The sequence below is a fragment of the Neoarius graeffei genome, chromosome 18, assembly GCF_027579695.1.
Source record: "Neoarius graeffei isolate fNeoGra1 chromosome 18, fNeoGra1.pri, whole genome shotgun sequence".
NCBI classification, from domain to species: domain Eukaryota; kingdom Metazoa; phylum Chordata; class Actinopteri; order Siluriformes; family Ariidae; genus Neoarius; species Neoarius graeffei.
In genome coordinates, this window is record NC_083586.1 from 58,369,411 (window position 1) to 58,392,525 (window position 23,115).

Genomic DNA, 23,115 nt, shown 5'->3' on the forward strand with positions numbered 1-23,115 from the left:
CATTGAAAAAGAAAGATATCCCAATATGAAGGTTCAAGAGATATTTTAGAGGTCTTTCCCCAAAGATCCTTTGCAATTAATGAAGTTGTGAAGCTGAACTTGAAATTCCATTTCCTCCTAATTTCTATTTTTACCCTTTCATTCACCAGGACAAAGTTTTCAATCCTGTCAACAAATCACTAATGTGAGAAAAGAAAAAAAACACAGGAACTCACTGACAGACTCTGGCAGAGTTGCTCAGAGGTGCAGTGCCTTTCAGCTCAAGTTTCTTAAGGTACAGGAGGTCGAGATCAGCCATGGTGCGGAGGTGGGCTCTCTTCAGCTGCTCCAGTTTGCGGTAGTACTCCTCATTAGAAAAGTACAGCTCACGCAGGTCAATGTGATCACCCTTTTTACAGCGATCTGTAATTGGCAGAGGGCAACTGACTCTAGCGTGTGCATCATCAGTGTCTGGATCTAATTCAGAGTCCAATTCCATCTGAAAGAAAGAGAGGAAGGGATCAGAGGTTTAGATGGCATTAGACTTATGTCATTTGACACATTTAATCAAAGTGATCGAAGAAGGCTAGAGAAATACGAATTTGAGAATGTTATTGAAACAGCATAATTTCATTTAAACAAAAAAAAAAATCTAAAAAATTCTGAGAATTCAGCTATGCAGCATTTTCGTGAGACATCCTGATCTGCGAAAGAGATTCAACACCAATTGGACAGGTGTCCCATGGTGGACAAAGCTCTGTGTTGGTCAAAAACTTCATGTTGGGCAGAACTTCCATGCTAGACAAAACCCCATGTTAGGGAGATGTCTTCTGTTGGGTAAAGCCTTGTGTTCCTGCTTGGCAAAGCCTCATATTGGGCAGAAGCCCTTGGATGCTCAAAACCCTATACTGGGCAGGAGCTTGAGGGCAGGGATAAGAGAGTAGCTGCTCGAAGCTGGAGATGAAAGCTTGAGGGTGGTGCTAATGGAGTAGTTGCTCAAAGTTGGTTACTCATAGCATGTCATACAGAGTGCGATAACATCAAAACAGAGACACCCCCCCAAACGTGCGAGCAAGCTGGAGCCTATCCCAGCTGACTATGGGCGAGAGGCAGGGTACACCCTGGACAAGTCACAAGATCATCATAGGGCTGACACATAGAGACAAACAACCATTCACACTCACATTCACACCTACGGTCAATTTAGAGTCACCAGTTAACCTAACCTGCATGTCTTTGGACTGTGAGGAAAACCGGAGCACCCGGAGGAAACCCACGCGGACACGGGGAGAACATGCAAACTCCGAACAGAAAGACCCCGTCAGCCACTGGGCTCGAACCCAGAACCTTCTTGCTGTGAGGTGACAGTGCTAATTACTACACCACTGTGCCGCCCTGTTATTGTTGTTGAGAAAGATTATGAGCAACCCAAAGAAGAAATCGTGGTGCTAATATACACCAGAGAGTCAGCTTAGCTAGTTTGTGATCTACGAGATGACGAATGTGATGGTTTTGATGCTAGCATTAGCGTGGAAGTTGATTTGGAAGCTGATGAGAGTGTACAGATGAGGAAGTGAGACAGACTAAAGAAAGGACTAAACCCCTGCTGCATTCCTCTTTTCAGATACTGATGCCAGTATCAGGAGGTAGTCGAATGGCATTGTGGGTAACGTGGGAAACTGCTAACCAAAGTGAACATAGACCAATATGGCCATGAAAGAAGATTAAACAAAAAAGTTAGTTCAGCTCCGATGACCTGGCGACTTGTCCAGGGTGTACCCTGCCTCTCGCCCATAGTCAGCTGGGATAGGCTCCAGCTTGCCTGCGACCCTGTAGAACAGGATAAGCGGCTACAGATAATGGATGGATGGATAACCTAAAACATTTAAATGTGACAAATAAGCAAAAATGGAAGAAATCAGCAGGGGGCAAATACTTTTTCACAGCACTGTACCTTTTAGATTCCTTAGAAAGTCTGAATGGCAGTATTGCCTATATGAGGATCTGGTTCATTTATTTGATTCAGGCTTTGCTTCAATTAATTTCGGTCCCTGAATTAGCTCCGGCCCCATCCAGAACCATTTTGACCATTCATGTTTTGTTTTTTTTTAACCAAGAATTCACAAACCAAAGACATTTCGATGTGATGGTTCATTGTTTATATGGAAATATAAATAGATTAGCACATAACACACGTCTGTTGGATATAGCGCTTATAATCAGTTTGTTGTTAAACACATAACCAGTTATATATTATCATAAAATGAACTGTTATCTCTGTTGTTAAGGATCAGTTGGAGTTTAAAGGAAAAGCTTGTCTTATTGTTATTGCAATTCACCTCGCACTCAGCAGAGAGTGTTAAATATTACAAACTGCCCCTTTAATCAGATAAAAAGGAAGCTGGGAAGCTATGAAGACATGGACACTATGAAAGAGATGGTGCTGATGGCTGAGGATCATGAAGACAGATGGTAACGAGTTCAGCAGGAGTTTGAGGAATGGCGACTTCGGGTGCTACAGGACCTGGAACACTCAGCAGGACTGTGGGAAACAGAGCTGATCCAAACCTAGCCTGGGCCCGCCCATCCTAAGCGTGACGCAACACGAGGGCCTGTTCCGAGCTTAGTCTGGCCAGGCAGGCTATCTACAGCATTTCCAACCTCCCGAAAAATCGGGAACCAATCAACTTTGAGCATCTCCAACGGCCCTGGGTAGAAGCGTGTTCAAGGCAGTGACGTAGTAGAACTGCGACTGGAAGCCATAGATTGTTTACAGAATCTATGCCGGAAGCGCTTCATTCACATCACGAACATGGAGCGGCGGCAAGCCTTTAACACAGCGGTACAGTAGATGCTGTATTGAAAGCATTCAACGGGAAGTTCTCATTGAAAACGGAGCAAAGAGCAGCCCTGGAGGTATTTATTGAAAGGAAGGACGTTTTCGCCTTGCTCCCGACTGGCTTCGGTAAGAGTTTAATCTACCAGTTAGCCCCGTCGCGTCGCATACGTCAGAGGAAAGAGTGATGTGATTGGTTTAAGCTTCGTCACAGCCTTTTCTGGCTTCGACCAGTAGCAAACTGAGGCATTTCAGGGAGGCGGGTCAACCACGGGCTCTGGGAAACGGTTTGGCTTAATAGCTTGGCCAGACCAAATGCTCGGAGAGCTTTGAAGTCGCGTTAGCCAGACTAATCCAAACCCTGATCAGCTTGAACCAAGGGCTGCTCAATGTTCTCGGGATGTTAGTGCTGGCTGTGGGAAGCAAGCAGAACCCTCATCCACCCTATTAAAAGAAATTCATGATACAGAAATATTGTTGAATATTGTTGCCTTTAAGGATTTGAATAAAAAGAAATTTACAGGGTTGCATTGTTGCCTCACAGTAATGCTGTGTTCACACTTATACCGGTACGAAAGTGGTATAACTGTATCGATACAAAGTATACCGGTAGTTTAGTGCATCTGTCCACACTAGCGAGAAATGTTTGCGGTTTTCTTTCACGGTAGCTGAAATGCGCGTGCGCGAAATGTTTCCGTGGTTACCGAGTAACTTCCTTCCGAGAATATATGGCATCCGTTATTTCGAGATCTCGAGAAAACAAAACAATTATTTCATGATCTCAGCTGGATCACTGTATCTCCGTCGGTAGAGACGAAGCCGGGCCAGTCTTCTGCGGAGGTGCCGCGGACTAATTTTGAAATGATCCCTTATTAAAAGACTTGATGCAATCTCTCCCTGTGTCAACCCCTGATCAAAATATTGCCTTATTAGGTGATCGATTATTCCAGACATTCCAATGACCAAAGTTGCGTCTATACAGAATGAGAAATAGCCCCAAAGTCAGCACATCACAAGTCTCTTGGCGCACCTGAATGAACCATTTCTCAGCGGTTTACTCGAGATCATGAAATAATTGTTTTGTTTTCTCAAGATCTCGAAATAACGGTTTTGTTTTCTCGAGATCTCGAATTAGTTGTGTTGTTTTCTCGAGATCCTGAATTAATTATGTCGTTATCTCGGGATAACAAGGTGAATTAAAAAAAAGGATTATATGAAGGGCCTCTCGCAGCTTCCGTACGGATGAAACAACGTGTGTGTGCTTTTTGTTGTCAGTGTACAGTCTGTATTTCTGGTGGTCATTTATTCAGTCGAATCGTATAAAACGCGCGAGGCAGTTGAGAAAGAAACAAACGAATCTCCGTTCTTCACTATTTTATTCAGTGAAGACATCGATTGAGGTGTGTGATTTTGCGCATGTGCATTATATTTGTATCGATACAGAGCCGCTTCATCTGTCCACACTACAGCGAAGCGCTACAGTACCGATACTGTACTGGTACGAAACCCATACATTTGTGGGTTTCGTACCGATACAGTTATACCATTACAGTACCGGTATAGACCCTTTTCACGTGACGTCACGATAAACGTGGCCGCCATTTTGGACATGAACTACCAGTAGTTTACCACAGCCAACATTGAGGAACGGCAGCAAAGAAAGTTTTTACTTTCAGCAAGACTTCCATCATGACACTATATTGTTGTGCACCTGGATGTAGTAACCATCAACAAACAAGGCAAGATTTATCATTTTATCGGATCCCGACAAATGCTGACCGACGGAGAAGATGGATAGCGCCCATTAACAGGAAAGATTGGCAGCCCTCGGCATACCAACGCTTGTGTAGTGACCACTTTGTTGGAGGTAAGACGAATAAAATTAGCCAGAAAAGGCATTACATGGCTGTTAACATTCTGTGGCGGCGAGTGTGTAACCAAATAGGCTAAAATAACCCATTGTAACCTCTTTGTTCTTCTGTAGTAGCTATTGTTGACTAGCTAATGTCAACAAGTAGCTGGTATGTTACTGTAGCAATGTTTACGTTCAGTCATTTGGATGACTGTTAAAACCTTTCAGTCTCAAGTTTTTCCTTTACTGTATTTACTAGTTTACTGTAATTATGATCCGGCAGCTATTTACACCGGATCCAGTGTAAACAGCTGCCGGAGCCAACGTCCGAGGTTCCGGAGCGCGCTCCAGCTTGCTCCCCCTCAAATTAAGCAGCGCGCTCCGGCTTGTTCCCCCTCAAATTAAGCAGCGCGCTCCGGCTTGCTCCCGGAGTGCTCCGGCCGAGGTTCCGGAGCGTGCTCCGGCCGAGGTTCCCCTCAAATTAAGCAGCGCGCTCCGGCTTGCTCCCCCTCAAATTAAGCAGCGCGCTCCGGCTTGCTCCAGAGCAAGCCGGAACCTCGGCCGGAGCACTCCTGGAGCAAGCCGGTGCGCGCTCCGGAACCTCGGCCGGAGCACTCCTGGAGCAAGCCGGAGCGCGCTCCAGAACCTCGGACGTTGGTGTGTATGTGTATGGCGATGGGTTTTTAATGACATAGGTATACAGATCATGTGGGCCGAAGTCAGGTAAAGACGAGGGCTTCGTGTACTTCCGTATGTCAGTGAACAATCCTGGTGGAAGCAGGTAAACGTCGTTCTCTAAGCCAGCTAACCTCAATTTTTGCAAATACCTCTCCCTCTGCTCGCCCTGTAAATGCCCTACGTCGCTGGATAGTGAAGGTGTTTTCTGCATCTCGCTCCTTTTTCTTTTATGTTTTTCGTTTGTCGCCTTCCTCGCATTCAAACTGATTCGAGCCAAAGTCCACTACATGTCCAAAATGGCGGTCGCGTTTACGAAGGTCACGTGACTGAAAAGGGTCTATAGTTGCTAGTGTGGACAGGTGTTGCGGTACGAAAGTAGTTTTGTATCGGTACAAAATCCCTAGTGTGGACAGGGTATAAGACAGTTCCGGGTTTGAACCTCATGGCTGACGGGGGCCTTTCTGTGTAGAGTTTGCATGTTGTCTGCATGGGTTTCCTCCAGGTGCTCCAGTTAACCCCACAGTTCAAAGACATGCAGATTAGGTAAAATACCCAACCATTGGGGTTGCACAAGCCAGTGTATAGAGAGCGTGCACGTGACATCACGAGGTCAAGTGATATTCGTTATCCGCCATTTTGGACGGCAAGGCCGCGCATAGAACTTAGACGAACCCGTTCTAATTATCAAGCGTGTGGGAGTAGATCTTTCGAGAATGGTTATATCTTGTTCAGCATTTGGTGTAATCTTCTAATTCAATACTCCTAGTAACGCTATTTTAAGTTTGTTTCTTAAGACAAGGATGTGAAAAAGAAACAACAAAAAGACTCACAAGATCCGAAAAAGAAAAAGCAAACCAAGAAAACTTAAAATCAGCCATTTCAGACCACTGCAAATGACATAATCATATAATGAATTGGGAAGAGGCCAGAGTCATTCGCGCTGAAGAAAATAGATACCAACGTTGGATTTTAGAGGCAGTGGAGATACGCAAGCGGGCGCAGAGGACGATGAACCGGGATGAGGGAGCGTACGCGCTGTCGCACACCTGGAGCGCCGTCCTGGGGGAGCGACCTGACAGCAGCAGGCGTGAACTACCTGTCAAATTGGGCGGGACGTTCACGCCTCCGTAGCGTAACATCAGCTGATAAGGCACGTCACCACTCGACATCTGGTGACTGTTTTGAAGAAGGCGGAAGATTCTCGCCGAAACTGTCAACAAGGTATCCTTGTCTTAAGAAACGAACTTAAAATAGCTTTAATAGTTAGACATAATGAACTTCCACTACATAAATACTCCTAGTACATCTGTTAAGTTGATTTTCGGATTGAATGATAGCTGCATACTTAGAAACTAGACAGTCTCTAACGTTTAAAATGGCTATGCCTAGCCCTACTACCCTGGCCTAGTCTATGACGACGTTTTATCTTTTTGGCTCATATATGCCTTTGAAAGGCCAATCCATAGTAGGGATGGCGAAAACTAAAAAAAAGTCTTGACCGACCACCGAGCCTCATTAGCCGGTTAAAGTCGGTTAACCTATGAGTTTAAACAGGGATGCAAACGGCGGATGCCGCCTTTTTCACGGCTGAATTGCGCAGACCCGATTTTTTTTTTTTAGGGGGGGGCGTTGGAGTGTCTGAATAATTTAATCAGAGTAAATTCTGTATTAAAATTACTAAATAAGCAAATGCCTTACAGTCCATGAAAAATAGGAAGTATGAGAAGAAAACAGTAAATCAGAAAGCTGCGCACGTTTTCGTGGAAGCTGCGCAAACGCGCGCAGCTTTCTGATTTACTGTTTTTCAGACAAAACATACGTATTTACAACCCTGTCATTATCTGGAACTGAGTTTAAATTTCGAACATTCTTACGATAAAACGTCCTGCATAGTCTCTTTATGATAAACGTCTTAATGCCACTTACCCGTGAGGTTATCAAGTAGACATTCTTCTTCGGAACCTTCCAGAGGTATAGTTGGGATACCCATCCCGCAACAAAATATTTATAAGCTTCCAGGCTCTTGTAAGCTTTGAGGGCTTTGCCAGTGTAACACGATTCATGATTAACGAGAAAATTGTAAATGTCGTGGTAGGCCAGATCGGGCAAATCGCCGGCACCGCAGCTCCGAATTTCCCTGAACAAGGATTGCGGCAAGTTGTACGGATCTGCAATCCCCAACCTGGAGCACTTTTCCACGTAACGCTGCCTCACGTCACCTTCAAGATGCTGAACAAACTTAGACAAGTAATCGCGCGATGTAGATGGGGTATTTTCCGAATTTTCTTGGGGATTACTCCCTGGATCCATTACGCTCGCGCAAGGTAAACTATCCTGATGCCGTCCAATATGCCGGAGTGGGCGGAGTACACACGTGCAGGTCACGTGACTGCACATCCTCTGCACGTGATAATTACACCTGGGGGTCAAAGAGACACCGTCTTTTTCTTGTAAGCAAGGCTTAATCTGTCTTCAGTATGGTTCATTTTTGTGCTGTTTTTGGTTGCTCAAATCAAGAAATAGATGAAAGGCATTACCGTCTCCCCGCTATCAAGAAAAATGTTAACAAAGAGAAGCAAATGCTTCAAGAACAACGAAGAAGTGAGTGATTAAAGAGAACACGACGAGAGGTGCTAAGCCTGAAAACTCCACAGAAATTTGCGATTGTATTTAAAATGTATTTTTAAAAAATAGAAAGTCGGAAGTGAGTATGGAAGAGTTTGCTTAAGAATTTCGGGGATTTTTTTCGACTCACATTCGAGTTAGCGTCTTCATGAAAGTGTTTGATTTTCTTATAAGTGAAGCAGCTTCCTTATTCGACACGGAAAACACAGATTGGTTTCAAACGACTCGGACATAACTCTGTAAAAAAAACAACAACCAGGAGCAACGTGTGCGATATATCCTGAAAGAACACAAAAGCTTAAGAGCAGAGAGCGCTGGAACTTTGTTTCTGTTATTAGAGGAACCCAGTCCTGTGCAAAGTGTCCCCATGGAGCCAGAGTGTAGTATTGAACCTACAGTTTGAGAGTGTTCTACACACACACACACACACACACACACTGAACTGCATGCATGTGAAATAGAAATAAAATCGACGAAGGCAGGAAAAACTATTCCGGATAAAATTGTTACTGTCACACACACTTATCAACCTGTGTGACTCAGTTGTGCCTTTTGAATCGAGACTAAATGAAGAGGGAACTGAATATTAACCGTTTATTGAAATTATTATTACAAGAATGATTATAGTTATGGTATGACTACAGCTACAACTGGAATGTGCTGATTCTGTGAGCATTTGTAATTATTGTACCATCCACTATTCGATAAAATTTAAATAAAATCTTACAATATTGTTTGAAAGTCTAGGGCAAGATATTTTGTTATTTTACAAATAATAACACTTCAGATATTGTTTTAACAATAATAAGCATCACTGTATAAATGATAGAGCGCAAATAGCTGTGTAGCTACATGTCCTTGGGGTTGTTGAGACATAGAGGTGTCAGTAAACCTGCTGAAACTGTCCAGACTACAGTCATGGACACCGTGGACTACACTCCCCAGAACTCACAGCACTCTCTGTCTCGTGATTATTGAACTCAGCTGTCACTCATCATTCCAATTTGTCCCCCTGCCTATATAAACCTCTCTCCCACACCACTCCATTGCGAAGTATTGTTCTGTCTATATCAGTTCATACCAAGCCTTGTTGTTTTCTGACTGACTCTTGCTTCTCTGTTTTCCATTTTCGCTCTTTGGTGGTGTTTACATTAGACCGTATCCGTCTCGTTTTCGTCGCGGATGCACTGTCCGTTCACATTAAAACGCCGGGAAACGACTCCACAGGCGGAACAACTTGAATCCGCCAGGGCCCACGTATTCAATCCATTACGTATCTGATCCGGTGCTGTGTAAACATTGAGGAACGAGGATACGCTGTGCTGAGCTCTAGCTGACGTAGTCATTGGACAACGTCACTGTGACATCCACCTTCCTGATTCGCTGGCGTTGGGATCACACACACAGCGGCTCAGTCCAGAATCACTGCTCGTGCGCTTCACTCGCGCGCTCTGTGAGCTGCGCAGGGCCGGAGTGCGCACCCTCCAGAGGGCACTCGCTGTTCAGGGCGGAGTGATTTGGAGCGCAGGAGGAAGCGCTGAGCTGCACTTAGGTTTATTTACACATTTCAACTTATTTACCTCCTTCAGGCGCTTAAACTCAGTGAGAACATGAACATCACAGCCAGGTGTGTTTATCTGCTGGAGAAGGTGTTCGCTTGCCATCCTTCCACTTGCAAGTGGTGAGTGACTTGCGCATGCCCGATATGCACTGGGATCATGTGACGTGCCGTCTAATTAGTCATGTGATTAGTGTATCCGTGTATTGGCGTTGCTGTGTGCACGCGAATCGTGTATTGGCGTTGCTGTGTGCACGCGAATCGTTTTAAAAACGTTAATCTGATGATTCGCTGATACGGTCTAATGTAAACACCACTTTTGTCTTTCCCCCTTAACGCTGTTTGCAAATTGCCTGACCCTCGCTAGTTCTACGACTGTGATTCTTGTCTCTCGTTTTGGCTCTGTTACTGTTCATCACTCTTCTGCGTATACAACCATAAGTGCCTGCACCGTGACAGGATACTTCGCCTCTATGGATGTAGCAGAAGAGGCGAAGCAAACTGCTCTCCACGCCCAAGGACGCTTATTAGGAGAGCATCAGCTAGCCGACTTCAACACCAGAATGGCCCAACTAGCAACTGTGATGTCGCAGGCCCTCCTAACGCGTTCTGAGTCATCTCTGAGCCCAGCGTGACAACTTCCGGCTCCGGAGAAAGTTGCTGGAGATCCACTCGCTTGTAAAGGCTTCCTTCTCCAATGTTCCACGTACTTCACTGCTATGCCTAGCATGTCTGACAAGCATAAGATTGCCAAATTCCTTTCCTTCCTTACGGGAAAAGCGCTGCGATGGACCAGTGCGGTTTGGAGTAAAGGTGGTGAGCCGACTAAGTCTTATGAGCAATTTCTCACTCTGTTCAAAAGAGTTTTTGACCATGAACTCGAGGGGATTGAAGTAGGTGAAAGTTTATTCACCATATCACAGGGCTCCAGAAGCATGGCCGGGTATGCTCTGGAATTCTGGCGGAACACTGGAACACTGGCGGCCACTAGTGGATGGAATGATCCTGCACCGAAAACTGTATTTCGCCAAGGTTTGCACCCTGAGATTCTGAGTGAACTCGCATGCCGTGATGAACAACTCACACTTGATTCTCTCATTGACCTCGCGATTCGTCTTGGTAATCTCTTGGCTCATCGACCCTCCCTACAGGAGAGTGGTAAACCAGATTTGGTTTCGGAGGACAGTTCTTCCATGGACGTCTCACACACCCGCCTAACTCGCTCTGAACGTGCCAGGAGGAGGAAGGAGGGTCTGTGTTTCTACTGCGGTAGCCCTGAACATAAGCTCAATTGTTGTCCCATTTGTCCTTCTCACTCATCTCCTACAGAGGGTCCTCTGTGCAACGTAAGTCCGATAAGAAGGTTCAATTCCAAATCGTTCAAGGTTCCAGTCCTTTTAAATCTGGCTACTTCTACCCATATCCTCTCTGCTTTCATTGATTCAGAGGCAGAGGGGAACTACATCAGCAACTCAATCGTTCAGAAGTCCAACTTGCCAACAACCCTGCTTCACAGTGCGCTCAGCATTCGGACCATCGATGGAGGTCCAATAGGAGATGGCTTTGTCACCCTTCACACAGCTCCTCTCTGCATCCAAGTGGGTGCCATACACTCAGAGCTTATCTCACTCTACATCACCACCACCGTAAGTCACGATCTCATCCTTGGCTACCTTTGGCTCCAGCTTCACGACTCCTAATCTTGTGGCAAAACAAGGACATTCTACAGTGGTCACCTGCATGTTTTCAGGGCTACATTGCTCATCCTCAAGTCTCTCTCGCATCCACCTCTGTGGAGAGCCCTCAGCGGACACTCTGGACAACGTTCTCAAATGTTATCTGGATCTCAAGGAGGTTTTCAGGCAGGGAAAAGCCTGTGGTTTGCTGCCTCACAGACCATATGACTGCGCGACTGACTTCCTGCCAGGTGTGTCACCACCTCGGGGGCGTATATACCCTCTGTCTCAGAAAGAACAACCAGCTGTGGAAGAGTATATTAAGGAGGCTCTCAAGCAGGGTTACATCCGCCCTTCAAGGTCTCCAGCCTCAGCTGGTTTCTTCTTTGTAGAAAAACGAGGCAGGGGTCTTCGCCCATGTATTGACTACAGGGAATTGAATCAGGTATCAGTGAAATATCCTTATTCACTTCCTCTTGTTCCTGCAGCCTTGGAACAACTTAGATCAGCAAAAATGTTCTCCAAGCTTGATTTACGCAGTGCATACAATCTCCTCAGGATCAAAAAGGGAGATGAATGGAAAACTGTGTTCAGCACTACTACCGGTCACTTCGAATACTGGGTAATGCCATATGGCCTTTCTTAGGTGGCTAGCGTGTTCCAGCGCCTCATCAACGACGTGCTACGGGACATGCTGGGCAAATATGTTATTGCATATATCGACAACATCATGATATACTCCCCAGATGAAGAAAGTCATCAACAGCATGTAGGAACAGTTCTTCAACGCCTGCTCCAGAATCACCTCTATACGAAAACAGAAAAATGCGAGTTCCATCAAATGCATATCTCCTTCCTTGGATATGTTATCAGTTCCAAGGGAGTTTGTATGGACTCATCAAAGGTCTCTGCAGTTACATCTTGGCCCATTCCCACTTCCATCAAAGACCTTCAGCGTTTTCTAGGTTTCGCAAACTTCTATCGACGGTTTATTAGAGGGTTCAGCTCAATCGCTGCCCCCTTGACAGCACTTCTCAAGAAGGGACCCATGCGTCTTCAGTGGAACCCCGCAGCAGAAGAAGCCTTCTGTCGTCTCAAAAAAGCCTTCACCTCTGCCCCCATCCTACAGCATCCAGATCCTTCCAAGCCTTTCACCCTGGAAGTTGATGCCTCCGACACAGGGGCAGGGGCAGTTCTCTCCCAATGTTTCATGGAGAAACAGAAACTTCATCCAGTGGCCTTTTTTTCAAGGAAACTCTCATCAGCATAAAGAAATTATGACGTGGAGAATCAGGAGCTACTCGCAATCAAGCTAGCCCTCAAAGAATGGCGCCACTGGTTGGAAGGTGCCAATCACCCATTCAAAAGCCTAACGGACCATAAGAACCTAGAATATCTCTGGAAGGCCAAGCAGTTAAACCCTCGTCAAGCCAGATGGGCTCTCTTCTTCACAAGATTCAGTTTCACCATCTCTTTCCACCCTGGCTCCAAGAATACTACAGCTGATGCACTCTCATGAATTTTTGCGCCTTCTCATCAGGACTCCACTGCCCATCCCATCCTCCCTTCTCAACGCTTCATCCAGTCCATCACTTGGGACCTAGACAGAGAAATCAGAAACTCTCAACCCTAACAACTTCCCAATAATCTTCCATCTGGTCTACTATATGTGCCCAAACAACTCAAAAGCAGACTCATCACGTGGGCACACACATCACCTGCCACAGGACACCCGGGCAGCCATTGCACTCATCAGATGCTTCGGAGCAAATATTGATGGGAAAACATGCTCACTGAGATCTGGGCACACACATCACCTGCCACAGGACACCCGGGCAGCCATTGCACTCATCAGATGCTTCGGAGCAAATATTGATGGGAAAACATGCTCACTGAGATCAACCAGTTCATCGCATCATGTTTGGTCTGCACACAAGCCAAAGTACCCAGAACACCCGCTAGTAAACTCTGTCCCCTACCTGTGCCTCAGAGACCCTGGTCCCATATAGCCATAGACTTCATCACTGACCTTCCTCCCTCACAAGATAACACTACAATTATGGTAACCATCGATGGCTTCTCCAAAGCCCTCAAGCTGATTCCCTTACCTGGCATTCCCACTGCAGCCCAAACAGCAGAATTATTGTTGAACGAACACAGGATTTCACAAAAAGACGTCGAGAAAGTTGGCTTTTGAACCTCTCACTGAAATTGAAGAGAGTCGAGTCGAAGCATGCTCGAGTTTGCAGTGATCACTTGGTGAAAGGTTTGTATTTCCCTCTCAGCTACGAGTATGTCCTTAATGTTTTCCAAGTACTTTTCTTGCTCTGTGTTGTAATTTTACGCTACTTTTTTTAGGTCACGAAGTGCTAAAGTCCCCAGCCGTTTCTTTGTTTACTCCTCACAAAGTCCATATGCATGAAGGTCGTGACAAAATTCTTCCCCAGCCGTACAGTTCCAATGCACCGTGATCACTTCTCCGTCTTGTTTAACAAAGATCCAGGTCTTTAAAGGGGTTTCTGATGATCTTTGTGAATGATTTACCTGAGATACGAGCCAACACAAGTGAGAATCAAGTCAACTGTTGTTTGTTTACACTTCAACTTGCAGCGCTTTGTTGTAAAGATGTGAACGAAAAGCTTAAAAAAAACATACACGGGCAAAAACAATACAGGATTCATTGGGCAGTGACTTGATACCGAGGTCCTTTATAGGGTAGTCACACTAGAGGCGGAATGAGCCGGAATGCCATCGGAATGAAAATTCTTCGTATATTCTGGGATATTCAAAGTGCATTCTAAAAATTCTGACTGCATTCTGAGTGCATTCCAAACATTCGGGCCCATTCTTGTGGCCGGCCCAAATGTTTTGCTCATGCTCAAAATATTCGAGGTGCATTCGAAGAGGAGAAATATCGAACGGCATTCGAAGTGTATTCTAACTGCATTCTGACTGCATTCTAAATATTCTTACGGCATTCCAACAGCATTCGAAACATTCTGATCGCGTTAGAGGGAAAAATCGAAATGGCAAGCCACTTCAAATCCTGCCAGAATGTCCCGAATGTGCCTCAAATGAGCCGGAATGCCGTCGGAATGAAAATTCTTCGTATATTCCGGGATATTCGAAGTACATTCTCAGTATTCGAGCTGCATTCTCTTTGAATTCTTAGACGTTTGAAACGTATTCGGCAGCTATTCCGGGAGCGTTCTGACTGCATTTGAGGTGAATTCGTACAGCATTCGAGGCACCTTCCAACCCGACTTCGGGTGGTATTCGGGCAGCAATTAAACCGCACTCGTACGGCATTCGAAGTGCATTCTTAATATTCTTACAGCATTCTAACAGCATTCTAGGTATTCCTACTGTGTTCCAACTACATTTGAACTGCATTCGAAAGCTAATACACCCAGAATGTGCAAGAACGATTCGAGGCGGGTTCAAAGCGCATTCTAAGTATTCGAACGGCATTCTTACAAAGCTGTAAGAATGTTGGTCAGTTTGAAATTCCTGCCCGAATGTGTCACAAATTTTGAAAAATTTTTCATTCCGGCTGGTTCTGCTTGATTCCTGGTAATTCTGAATAAGTGTGACGAGGGCCTTACCCAGCCACGTACAAAAAAGTTGTAAGCCTCCATACTCTTCTACGCTTTCATGTGTTTTGCGGTGTAGAAGGACGTCTGCAACACCAGATAGTTCGAGATGTTGGGAAGCCAGCAGTGGCTTCTAGATTACGAGCGTACTCTGATAAGTTATCGCTCGTTATTTGCACTATGGCAGCTGTTTTGGTTTACTAGACCACCAGCTATTTCACTTCCGGTAAAACCGCTAAGAAAAGTCACGTGACTGAAACCCAGCAATACTTGGTGCTGGTCCCAAGCCTGGATAGTTTGGGGAGGGTTGTGTCAAGAAGGGCATCTGGTGTAAAACCTATGCCAAATCAAATATGCGGAACAGATCCACTGTGGAGATCTCTAACGGGAGCAGCCAGAAGAAGAAGACTGCTTCATTTTGTTGATTAATACTTACAGCTCGCAACATCGTCTTCCTTGAAAGAGGGCTGAACATAACAGAGATGAACTGAGAAAGATGGATTTGGTAAGAATGTCCCTGAAAATAGAAATCCAGATTTTTAATTCTTCTTGCATTGATATCAAAGAAGTCTGGTTGAATTTAGCTGAAACAGACACATTTCATCAGCAACTCCTTCATCGTTGTCAATAGATTCAGGCCGGGTGGTGCTGCAAGGAATTTTTTTTTTACACAGAATTAGAATCAGAATCAAATTTATTGCCAAGTATGTTCTCACATGCAAGGAATTTGCTTTGGTGATTGGTGCTTGAACAGTTATAATAGAAGAATTTAGCAAAGATAAAAGTAGCTATATACATAGAATAAAAAATAAGAAGAATCTGAAATATACAAATTTGAAAAGTGGACAAATTTAAGGGGTATGCGCATGAGCCGTTGGAGTCCAAGCTGTACAGTATATCCGGAATGTGCAAAAATAGCACTACGTTCAGACTGCAACCTGAAACGACCCGTATCCGATTTGTTGTGAAATCAGATTTTTTTGTTAGGCCGTTCACATTACCGATTATATGAGACTTGTATGCGATCTCCAATATGAACGGAAAACGACCCAAAAGTGTCCCGCATGCGCAAATTGACACGTAATAAGCACATCTACGTAATACGTAAACAAAAAAAAGCGCACTCTTCAAGTTTGCAAGTAAAGCATAGAGATGAGGCGAGACCTGGCGATGTGGTTTTTGTGGCGGCGGCGGAACTCACACAATAATCTGATTAATGTGGGCAGCAGACTAATGAGACCGAAGGTGTCAAATTACTGGAAATTTCCTGAACAATCTTATAATCTTGTAATACAGGATGGTTTAGCATCCAGGTCCCTACCAAACCCACCATTAGCTTGATCAATTCTATAAAAGTCTATTTAACCCTTTGATGCAAAACATATGCACACCCGTTCTAATGCACAACATGGGTCAGAAATGACCCGCATTCATTTTCCAGGTTATTTCATGCTGACGGAGTTTTTCTTTGCTCTATCTTTTGAAATCAATTTATTTTATGATTGAATATTCCAAGTATTCTTTAAATATCTTGTTTTTAATTACCACAAATCATTAATTTAATTTTTTCTTTCCTACTTTATGAACAAAAATACTTTTTATATTACTACACATGGGTCATCCAAGTGTGATTTAAAATTAAATGTCTTAATACTATAATAATAATTTGTTTCAAGTAATTACTTTAGCAGTGAATGGGGCCAGTTATTTATTTATTAACTATGTAGTTAGCCAAGCCAACTACAATAAAATTAGCTAACTAAAGTAGAATATGTCAACAGCTCGGTAGCTAACTTTCTGACAAGTAATCGACTCACTCTCAAGGGAACCTAAACAATCAATTTTTTTCTAAGGTAATGTTAGAACAATTGAAAAACATTACTTCCATGTATTAGATGGGCAAAGGGCGCTGTGCTGAGCTGTGAAATGTCTGACACAAGCACAATTCACAGTTCCCACCAAACGCTGGAGTAAACGCATGCGGGTCGGTTCTGACCCATGTGTGTAAACTTGATGTAGAATTACAAAAGCTGTGCTTGTTCATAACTTAAGAAAGGAAAAATAAAAATGATGATTTGTGCTAAACAAAAACAAGATATTTACTGCATATTTGGAAAAGTAAATGACAAAATGAATTTATTTCAAAAGTATATCATAGAAACACTCAGCCGTACATGAAATAACCTGGAAAATGAATGCAGGTCGTTTTTGACCCATGTTGTGCATTAGAAGGGTAGTGATACAAAAAGGGTTTTTATTCAAAAAGTAAGAAAGGAACAAATAAAATAAGGATGTATGATGATCAAAAACAAGTTAATTGAGGAATACCTTGAATACTGAATGATGGAATTAATTTATTGCAAAGAGATAGAAGATAAAAACTCAGCCGGGTCACTTTTGACCCATGTTTTGCATCGAAGGGTTAAATTCTGAAAACTGTACAAATGTTGTTGTTTTCCACCAAAGAGGCGGGATTAGCCAACGCAGAATAGTGACGTTTGTCTCTTGTTGATGACGTGTAGATCGCATGAATGCGACCTGTCCGGTCAGACTGCAGTCGCATGTGAAAATAACGGATATGCATCGGAATTAGGACCACATATCCAAGGTGCCTGGGTCGCATGTGAAAAAATCGGATCTGTGTCGTTCAGATTGTCAATAACAAATCGGATACAGGTCGCATATGGGCAAAAAAATCGGATATGGGTCGTTTCAGGGTGCAGTCTGAACGTAGTCTAAGTCACACGATGACGATGGAGAAGAGACATGATAAGAATGTGTGAGAGGAAGAGAATATGTGTAATGGGTTAAATCAATAACCAAGCTGTACAGCGTGAGCTGGAATGTGCAGTAAAGGATCAGAGAATGAAGATGCATCAATGACATGACCTTGAAACGTGCAAAATCGCAGTTCAGAGATGAAGTGCATTAATGTTACAGATTGGAAGTGTGAATTTAGAGTTTAGAGTCCGTGGGGTCTTGGGCCTTATTGATGATGCAGCTACAGTGAGGAAAAAGCTGGCCTTATGGCGTGAGGTTTTGGTCCTAATGGACCGCAGCCTCCTACCAGAGGGGAGTGGTTCGAAAAGTTTGTGTCTGGTGTGTTCGGGATCGGACACAATCCTTTCTGCTCTCCTCAGGGTCCTGGACTCGTACAGGTCCTGAAGAGATGGAAAGTTGCACTCGATTGTCCTCTCAGCAGAGCGAATGATGCGCTGCAGTCTGCCCTCGTCCCTGGCAGTGGCAGCAGCGTACCAGACGGTGATGGAGGAGGTGAGGATGGGCTCGATGATGGCGGTGTAAAAGTGCACCGTCATTGTCTTTGGCAGATCAAACTTCTTCAACTGCCATAGGAAGAACATCCTCTGCTGTGCTTTCTTGGTGAGAGAGCAGGAAGTACATCCTGTCGTCTTTGACTCGTTCAAGATCATGCTAGCTGAATGGAATATATCTGATATACCACTCAACGCCAGCCAATATTATTTAAATATTTCACTGCGATACTCGCATGTTTCTGACACACACTTTATCACGATACAGTTTATATATAAAATGCATCTTGTTACAGATAAACTCCAAAATCCTCACACATCTGCTGTCCTTCCACATCTGCTTACAAAGCGCTGACACTGGAGACTCCTTTCATAAATGCTAAATAAGCATCTCCTTACAGAAAGCTTCACCATATCATCAAATACATGGTTGTCTTTGTCTTGCTAAGGTCTCACATAGCCGGTTGATCCGTGAGAACCATAGTTGGGGCTACTGTGGCCATACCAGGCAGGTTTTTGAGATGATTTGATCTTTCACATAAATCTGGGTGGAGTAAATATGCCAATGAAGCCACGGTAGCTGCAACGGAAGACGCCGGTAAAACCAATGATGGCAGCGACATATAGCGATGTACGGCCTTACAGAAATGTTGGCAGTGTGTACGGTTTTCACAGCTGCAGTATGGCATAACCTCGGCAAGACGAAATAAGCCACGCCCCCTGGGAAAACATTTCACTTTCTGCAGAATGTTGTTCCGTGAACATTTTGAGCTCAGTGGTTGTGACGGAATGCTATGGTAGCCCATGCAAGCCTCACGGACGCCTCAAAGATGCTCAGGGATGCCTTCATGGTTGTGATGGATGAATTCATGTGGCGCTTGACCCACGGCAATTTTCAACATGACGAAACTTTCCAGGGATGGATCCACGCCTTTCCGGTTGTCAAGGTAGCTCCCTGGCTCTCACGTATTCTGACGGAAAGGCTCAGAATATGTGCCGGTTGACCCCCCCCCCTTTACGTTTCGAGTAACCTGACTTCTTCATGATGGTGTCAACCTACTGATGGTTCACCATTAATTCTGCCTGTACCGTGCGCAGCTAACGTTAGTGCTGGATTGGAAAGCAACAAACCTAACATGGTGTTACACTTTGGCTTCGCCTACACAAGACTGTACCATGTCATGAATAGGGAGGGGGTGAAATATAAAGACTATCTATTCTAATAATTTTGCGGAAAATTTAAAACCAAACCAGAAGGTTGTTTGCTCATTTTACAACCCCGATTCCAAAAAAGTTGGGACAAAGTACAAATTGTAAATAAAAATGGAATACAATAATTTACAAACCTCAAAAACTGATATTGTATTCACGATAGAACATAGACAACATATCAAATGTCGAAAGTGAGACATTTTGAAATTTCATGCCAAATATTGGCTCATTTGAAATTTCATGACAGCAACACATCTCAAAAAAGTTGGGACAGGGGCAATAAGAGGCTAGAAAAGTTAAAAGGTACAAAAAAGGAACAGCTGGAGGACCAAATTGCAACTCATTAGGTCAATTGGCAATAGGTCATTAACATGACTGGGTATAAAAAGAGCATCTTGGAGTGGCAGCGGCTCTCAGAAGTAAAGATGGGAAGAGGATCACCAATCCCCCTAATTCTGCGCCAACAAATAGTGGAGCAATATCAGAAAGGAGTTCGACAGTGTAAAATTGCAAAGAGTTTGAACATATCATCATCTACAGTGCATAATATCATCAAAAGATTCAGAGAATCTGGAAGAATCTCTGTGCGTAAGGGTCAAGGCCGGAAAACCATACTGGGTGCCCATGATCTTCGGGCCCTTAGACGGCACTGCATCACATACAGGCACGCTTCTGTATTGGAAATCACAAAATGGGCTCAGGAATATTTCCAGAGAACATTATCTGTGAACACAATTCACCGTGCCATCCGCCGTTGCCAGCTAAAACTCTATAGTTCAAAGAAGAAGCCGTATCTAAACATGATCCAGAAGCACAGACGTCTTCTCTGGGCCGAGGCTCATTTAAAATGGACTGTGGCAAAGTGGAAAACTGTTCTGTGGTCAGACGAATCAAAATTTGAAGTTCTTTATGGAAATCAGGGACGCCGTGTCATTCGGACTAAAGAGGAGAAGGACGACCCGAGTTGTTATCAGCGCTCAGTTCAGAAGCCTGCATCTCTGATGGTATGGGGTTGCATTAGTGCGTGTGGCATGGGCAGCTTACACATCTGGAAAGACACCATCAATGCTGAAAGGTAGATCCAGGTTCTAGAGCAACATATGCTCCCATCCAGACGACGTCTCTTTCAGGGAAGACCTTGCATTTTCCAACATGACAATGCCAAACCACATACTGCATCAATTACAGCATCATGGCTGCGTAGAAGAAGGGTCCGGGTACTGAACTGGCCAGCCTGCAGTCCAGATCTTTCACCCATAGAAAACATTTGGCGCATCATAAAACGGAAGATACGACAAAAAAGACCTAAGACAGTTGAGCAACTAGAATCCTACATTAGACAAGAATGGGTTAACATTCCTATCCCTAAACTTGAGCAACTTGTCTCCTCAGTCCCCAGACGTTTACAGACTGTTGTAAAGAGAAAAGGGGATGTCTCACAGTGGGAAACATGGCCTTGTCCCCAACTTTTTTGAGATGTGTTGTTGTTATGTTTTACAAATAAGAACTTTTACAAAATCGACTATTGTACCTTTAATGAATCATGTTAAACACGTGCATGTTGACTTCATCAGTAGTCATTACATAAAGGTGAAAGGAAGTAACCAAATCCGGGCGCAAGCTAAACCGGAAGTGGCTCAGTGAACCCACCTGCTCTCCATCCGTTATTAACGGGGTAGCACGCGCTCTCTCGTATGAAGCCAGCGGGACTCTGGTGTGCGGATCCACCGGGGTTTTCAAACAGGATGTAACGAGCGCGTTAGCGCGATGAGAGCTGGACATTGTTCATTAATTCTCACACCAAATCAGACCGACCCCGCTTCCTCCCAGTCAGGGATTCCTCCTCTCAGGTCTCTATAGCAACGGCGTGGTGTAGGGAAACCAGCGGCCCAATCCCAATCCCAGCTCCACTCCCTACTGAAGTGCGCTAGATCAGGCGCGTGACAGCGCACTCAGAGCCCTCAGTAAGACACCTGAGGGACCGCAGCAAGGCGTTTGGAATCGAGCCAACAAGGAGAGACAAAAGAACTAAATGAGATTAAGTGGCTTTTCATTTCTCCACCTCAGTCTGATAAAGACGAACTGTTCTCTTCTTTTAGCATAAAAGTAGATATTTTTAAAGTGTTGTGTGATAGTTATTCTGCTCCATTTTTGTGTCACCTTGCACAAGATTTTGTCAAAAAAAAATAGATTAGTAAGTTAATAAAAATGTAAATACTTTTTGCCTCTCTCTCTCTCTCTCTCTCTCCACATGTAATCAATAAACCATGACGTATTTCATTTCATTAAGTTTTGCACCAGAGCCACAAAGCTAATGTTGCTCACAAGTACTGAAGGCGTACAGCTACTACTTTAGCATCAGATGGCTGCTTTAAAGGTGCAATAAGCAATATTTTTTCATTTCTTATTAGTACAAATAATGTTGGGGCGGGGCGGCACGGTGGTGTAGTGGTTAGCGCTGTCGCCTCACAGCAAGAAGGTCCGGGTTCGAGCCCCGGGGCCGGCGAGGGCCTTTCTGTGCGGAGTTTGCATGTTCTCCCCGTGTCCGCGTGGGTTTCCTCCGGGTGCTCCGGTTTCCCCCACAGTCCAAAGACATGCAGGTTAGGTTAACTGGTGACTCTAAATTGAGCGTAGGTGTGAATGTGAGTGTGAATGGTTGTCTGTGTCTATGTGTCAGCCCTGTAATGACCTGGCGACTTGTCCAGGGTGTACCCCGCCTTTCGCCCGTAGTCAGCTGGGATAGGCTCCAGCTTGCCTGCGACCCTGTAGAACAGGATAAAGCGGCTAGAGATAATGAGATGAGATGAGACAAATAATGTGGAAAATATTTCGAAAGGACAAAAGCAGTTTAAGCCATGGCCTAAACGTGTGTGTGTGTGTGTGTGTGTGTGTATACAGTTAGGTCCATAAATATTTGGACAGAGGCAACATTTTTCTAATTTTGGTTCTGTACATTACCACAATGAATTTTGAACAAAACAATTCAGATGCAGTTGAAGTTCAGACTTTCAGCTTTAATTCAGTGGGTTGAACAAAATGATTTCATAAAAATGTGAGGAACTAAAGCATTTTTTAAACACAATCCCTTCATTTCAGGGGCTCAAAAGTAATTGGACAAATTAAATAATTGTAAATAAAATGTTCATTTCTAATACTTGGTTGAAAACCCTTTGTTGGCAATGACTGCCTGAAGTCTTGAACTCATGGCCATCACCAGACGCTGTGTTTCCTCCTTTTTAATGCTCTGCCAGGTCTTTACTGCAGCGGTTTTCAGTTGCTGTTTGTTTGTGGGCCTTTCTGTCTGAAGTTCAGTCTTTAACAAGTGAAATGCATGCTCAATTGGGTTGAGATCAGGTGACTGACTTGGCCATTCAAGAATATTCCACTTCTTTGTTTTAATAAACTCCTGGGTTGCTTTGGCTTTATGTTTTGGGTCGTTGTCCATCTGTATTTTGAAACGCCGACCAATCAGTTTGGCTGGATTTGAGCACACAGTATGTCTCTGAATACCTCAGAATTCATCCAGCTGCTTCTGTCCTGTGTCACATCATCAATAAACACTAGTGACCCAGTGCCACTGGCAGCCATGCATGCCCAAGCCATCACATTGCCTCCGCCGTGTTTTACATATGATGTGGTATGCTTTGGATCATGAGCTGTACCACGCCTTCGCCATACTTTTTTCTTTCCATCATTCTGGTAGAGGTTGATCTTGGTTTCATCTGTCCAAAGAATGTTCTTCCAGAACTGTGCTGGCTTTTTTAGATGTTTTTTAGCAACGTCCAATCTCATCTCATCTCATTATCTCTAGCCGCTTTATCCTTCTACAGGGTC

At 44.2% G+C, this 23,115-nt stretch overlaps 1 protein-coding gene across 1 annotated transcript in view; it reads right to left on the reverse strand.

The window, feature by feature from the left end:
- Positions 1-21,063, reverse strand: part of fam161a (FAM161 centrosomal protein A) — a 40,827-nt gene extending 19,764 nt beyond the window's left edge. The window contains exons 1-2 of the mRNA XM_060898307.1: positions 20,932-21,063; positions 216-478 (exon numbers count right to left, since the gene is read on the reverse strand). Of these exons, the coding sequence (XP_060754290.1) occupies positions 216-478; positions 20,932-21,063 (395 nt within the window). The remainder of the gene's footprint in view (positions 1-215; positions 479-20,931) is intronic.
- Positions 21,064-23,115: the final 2,052 nt, after the last annotated feature.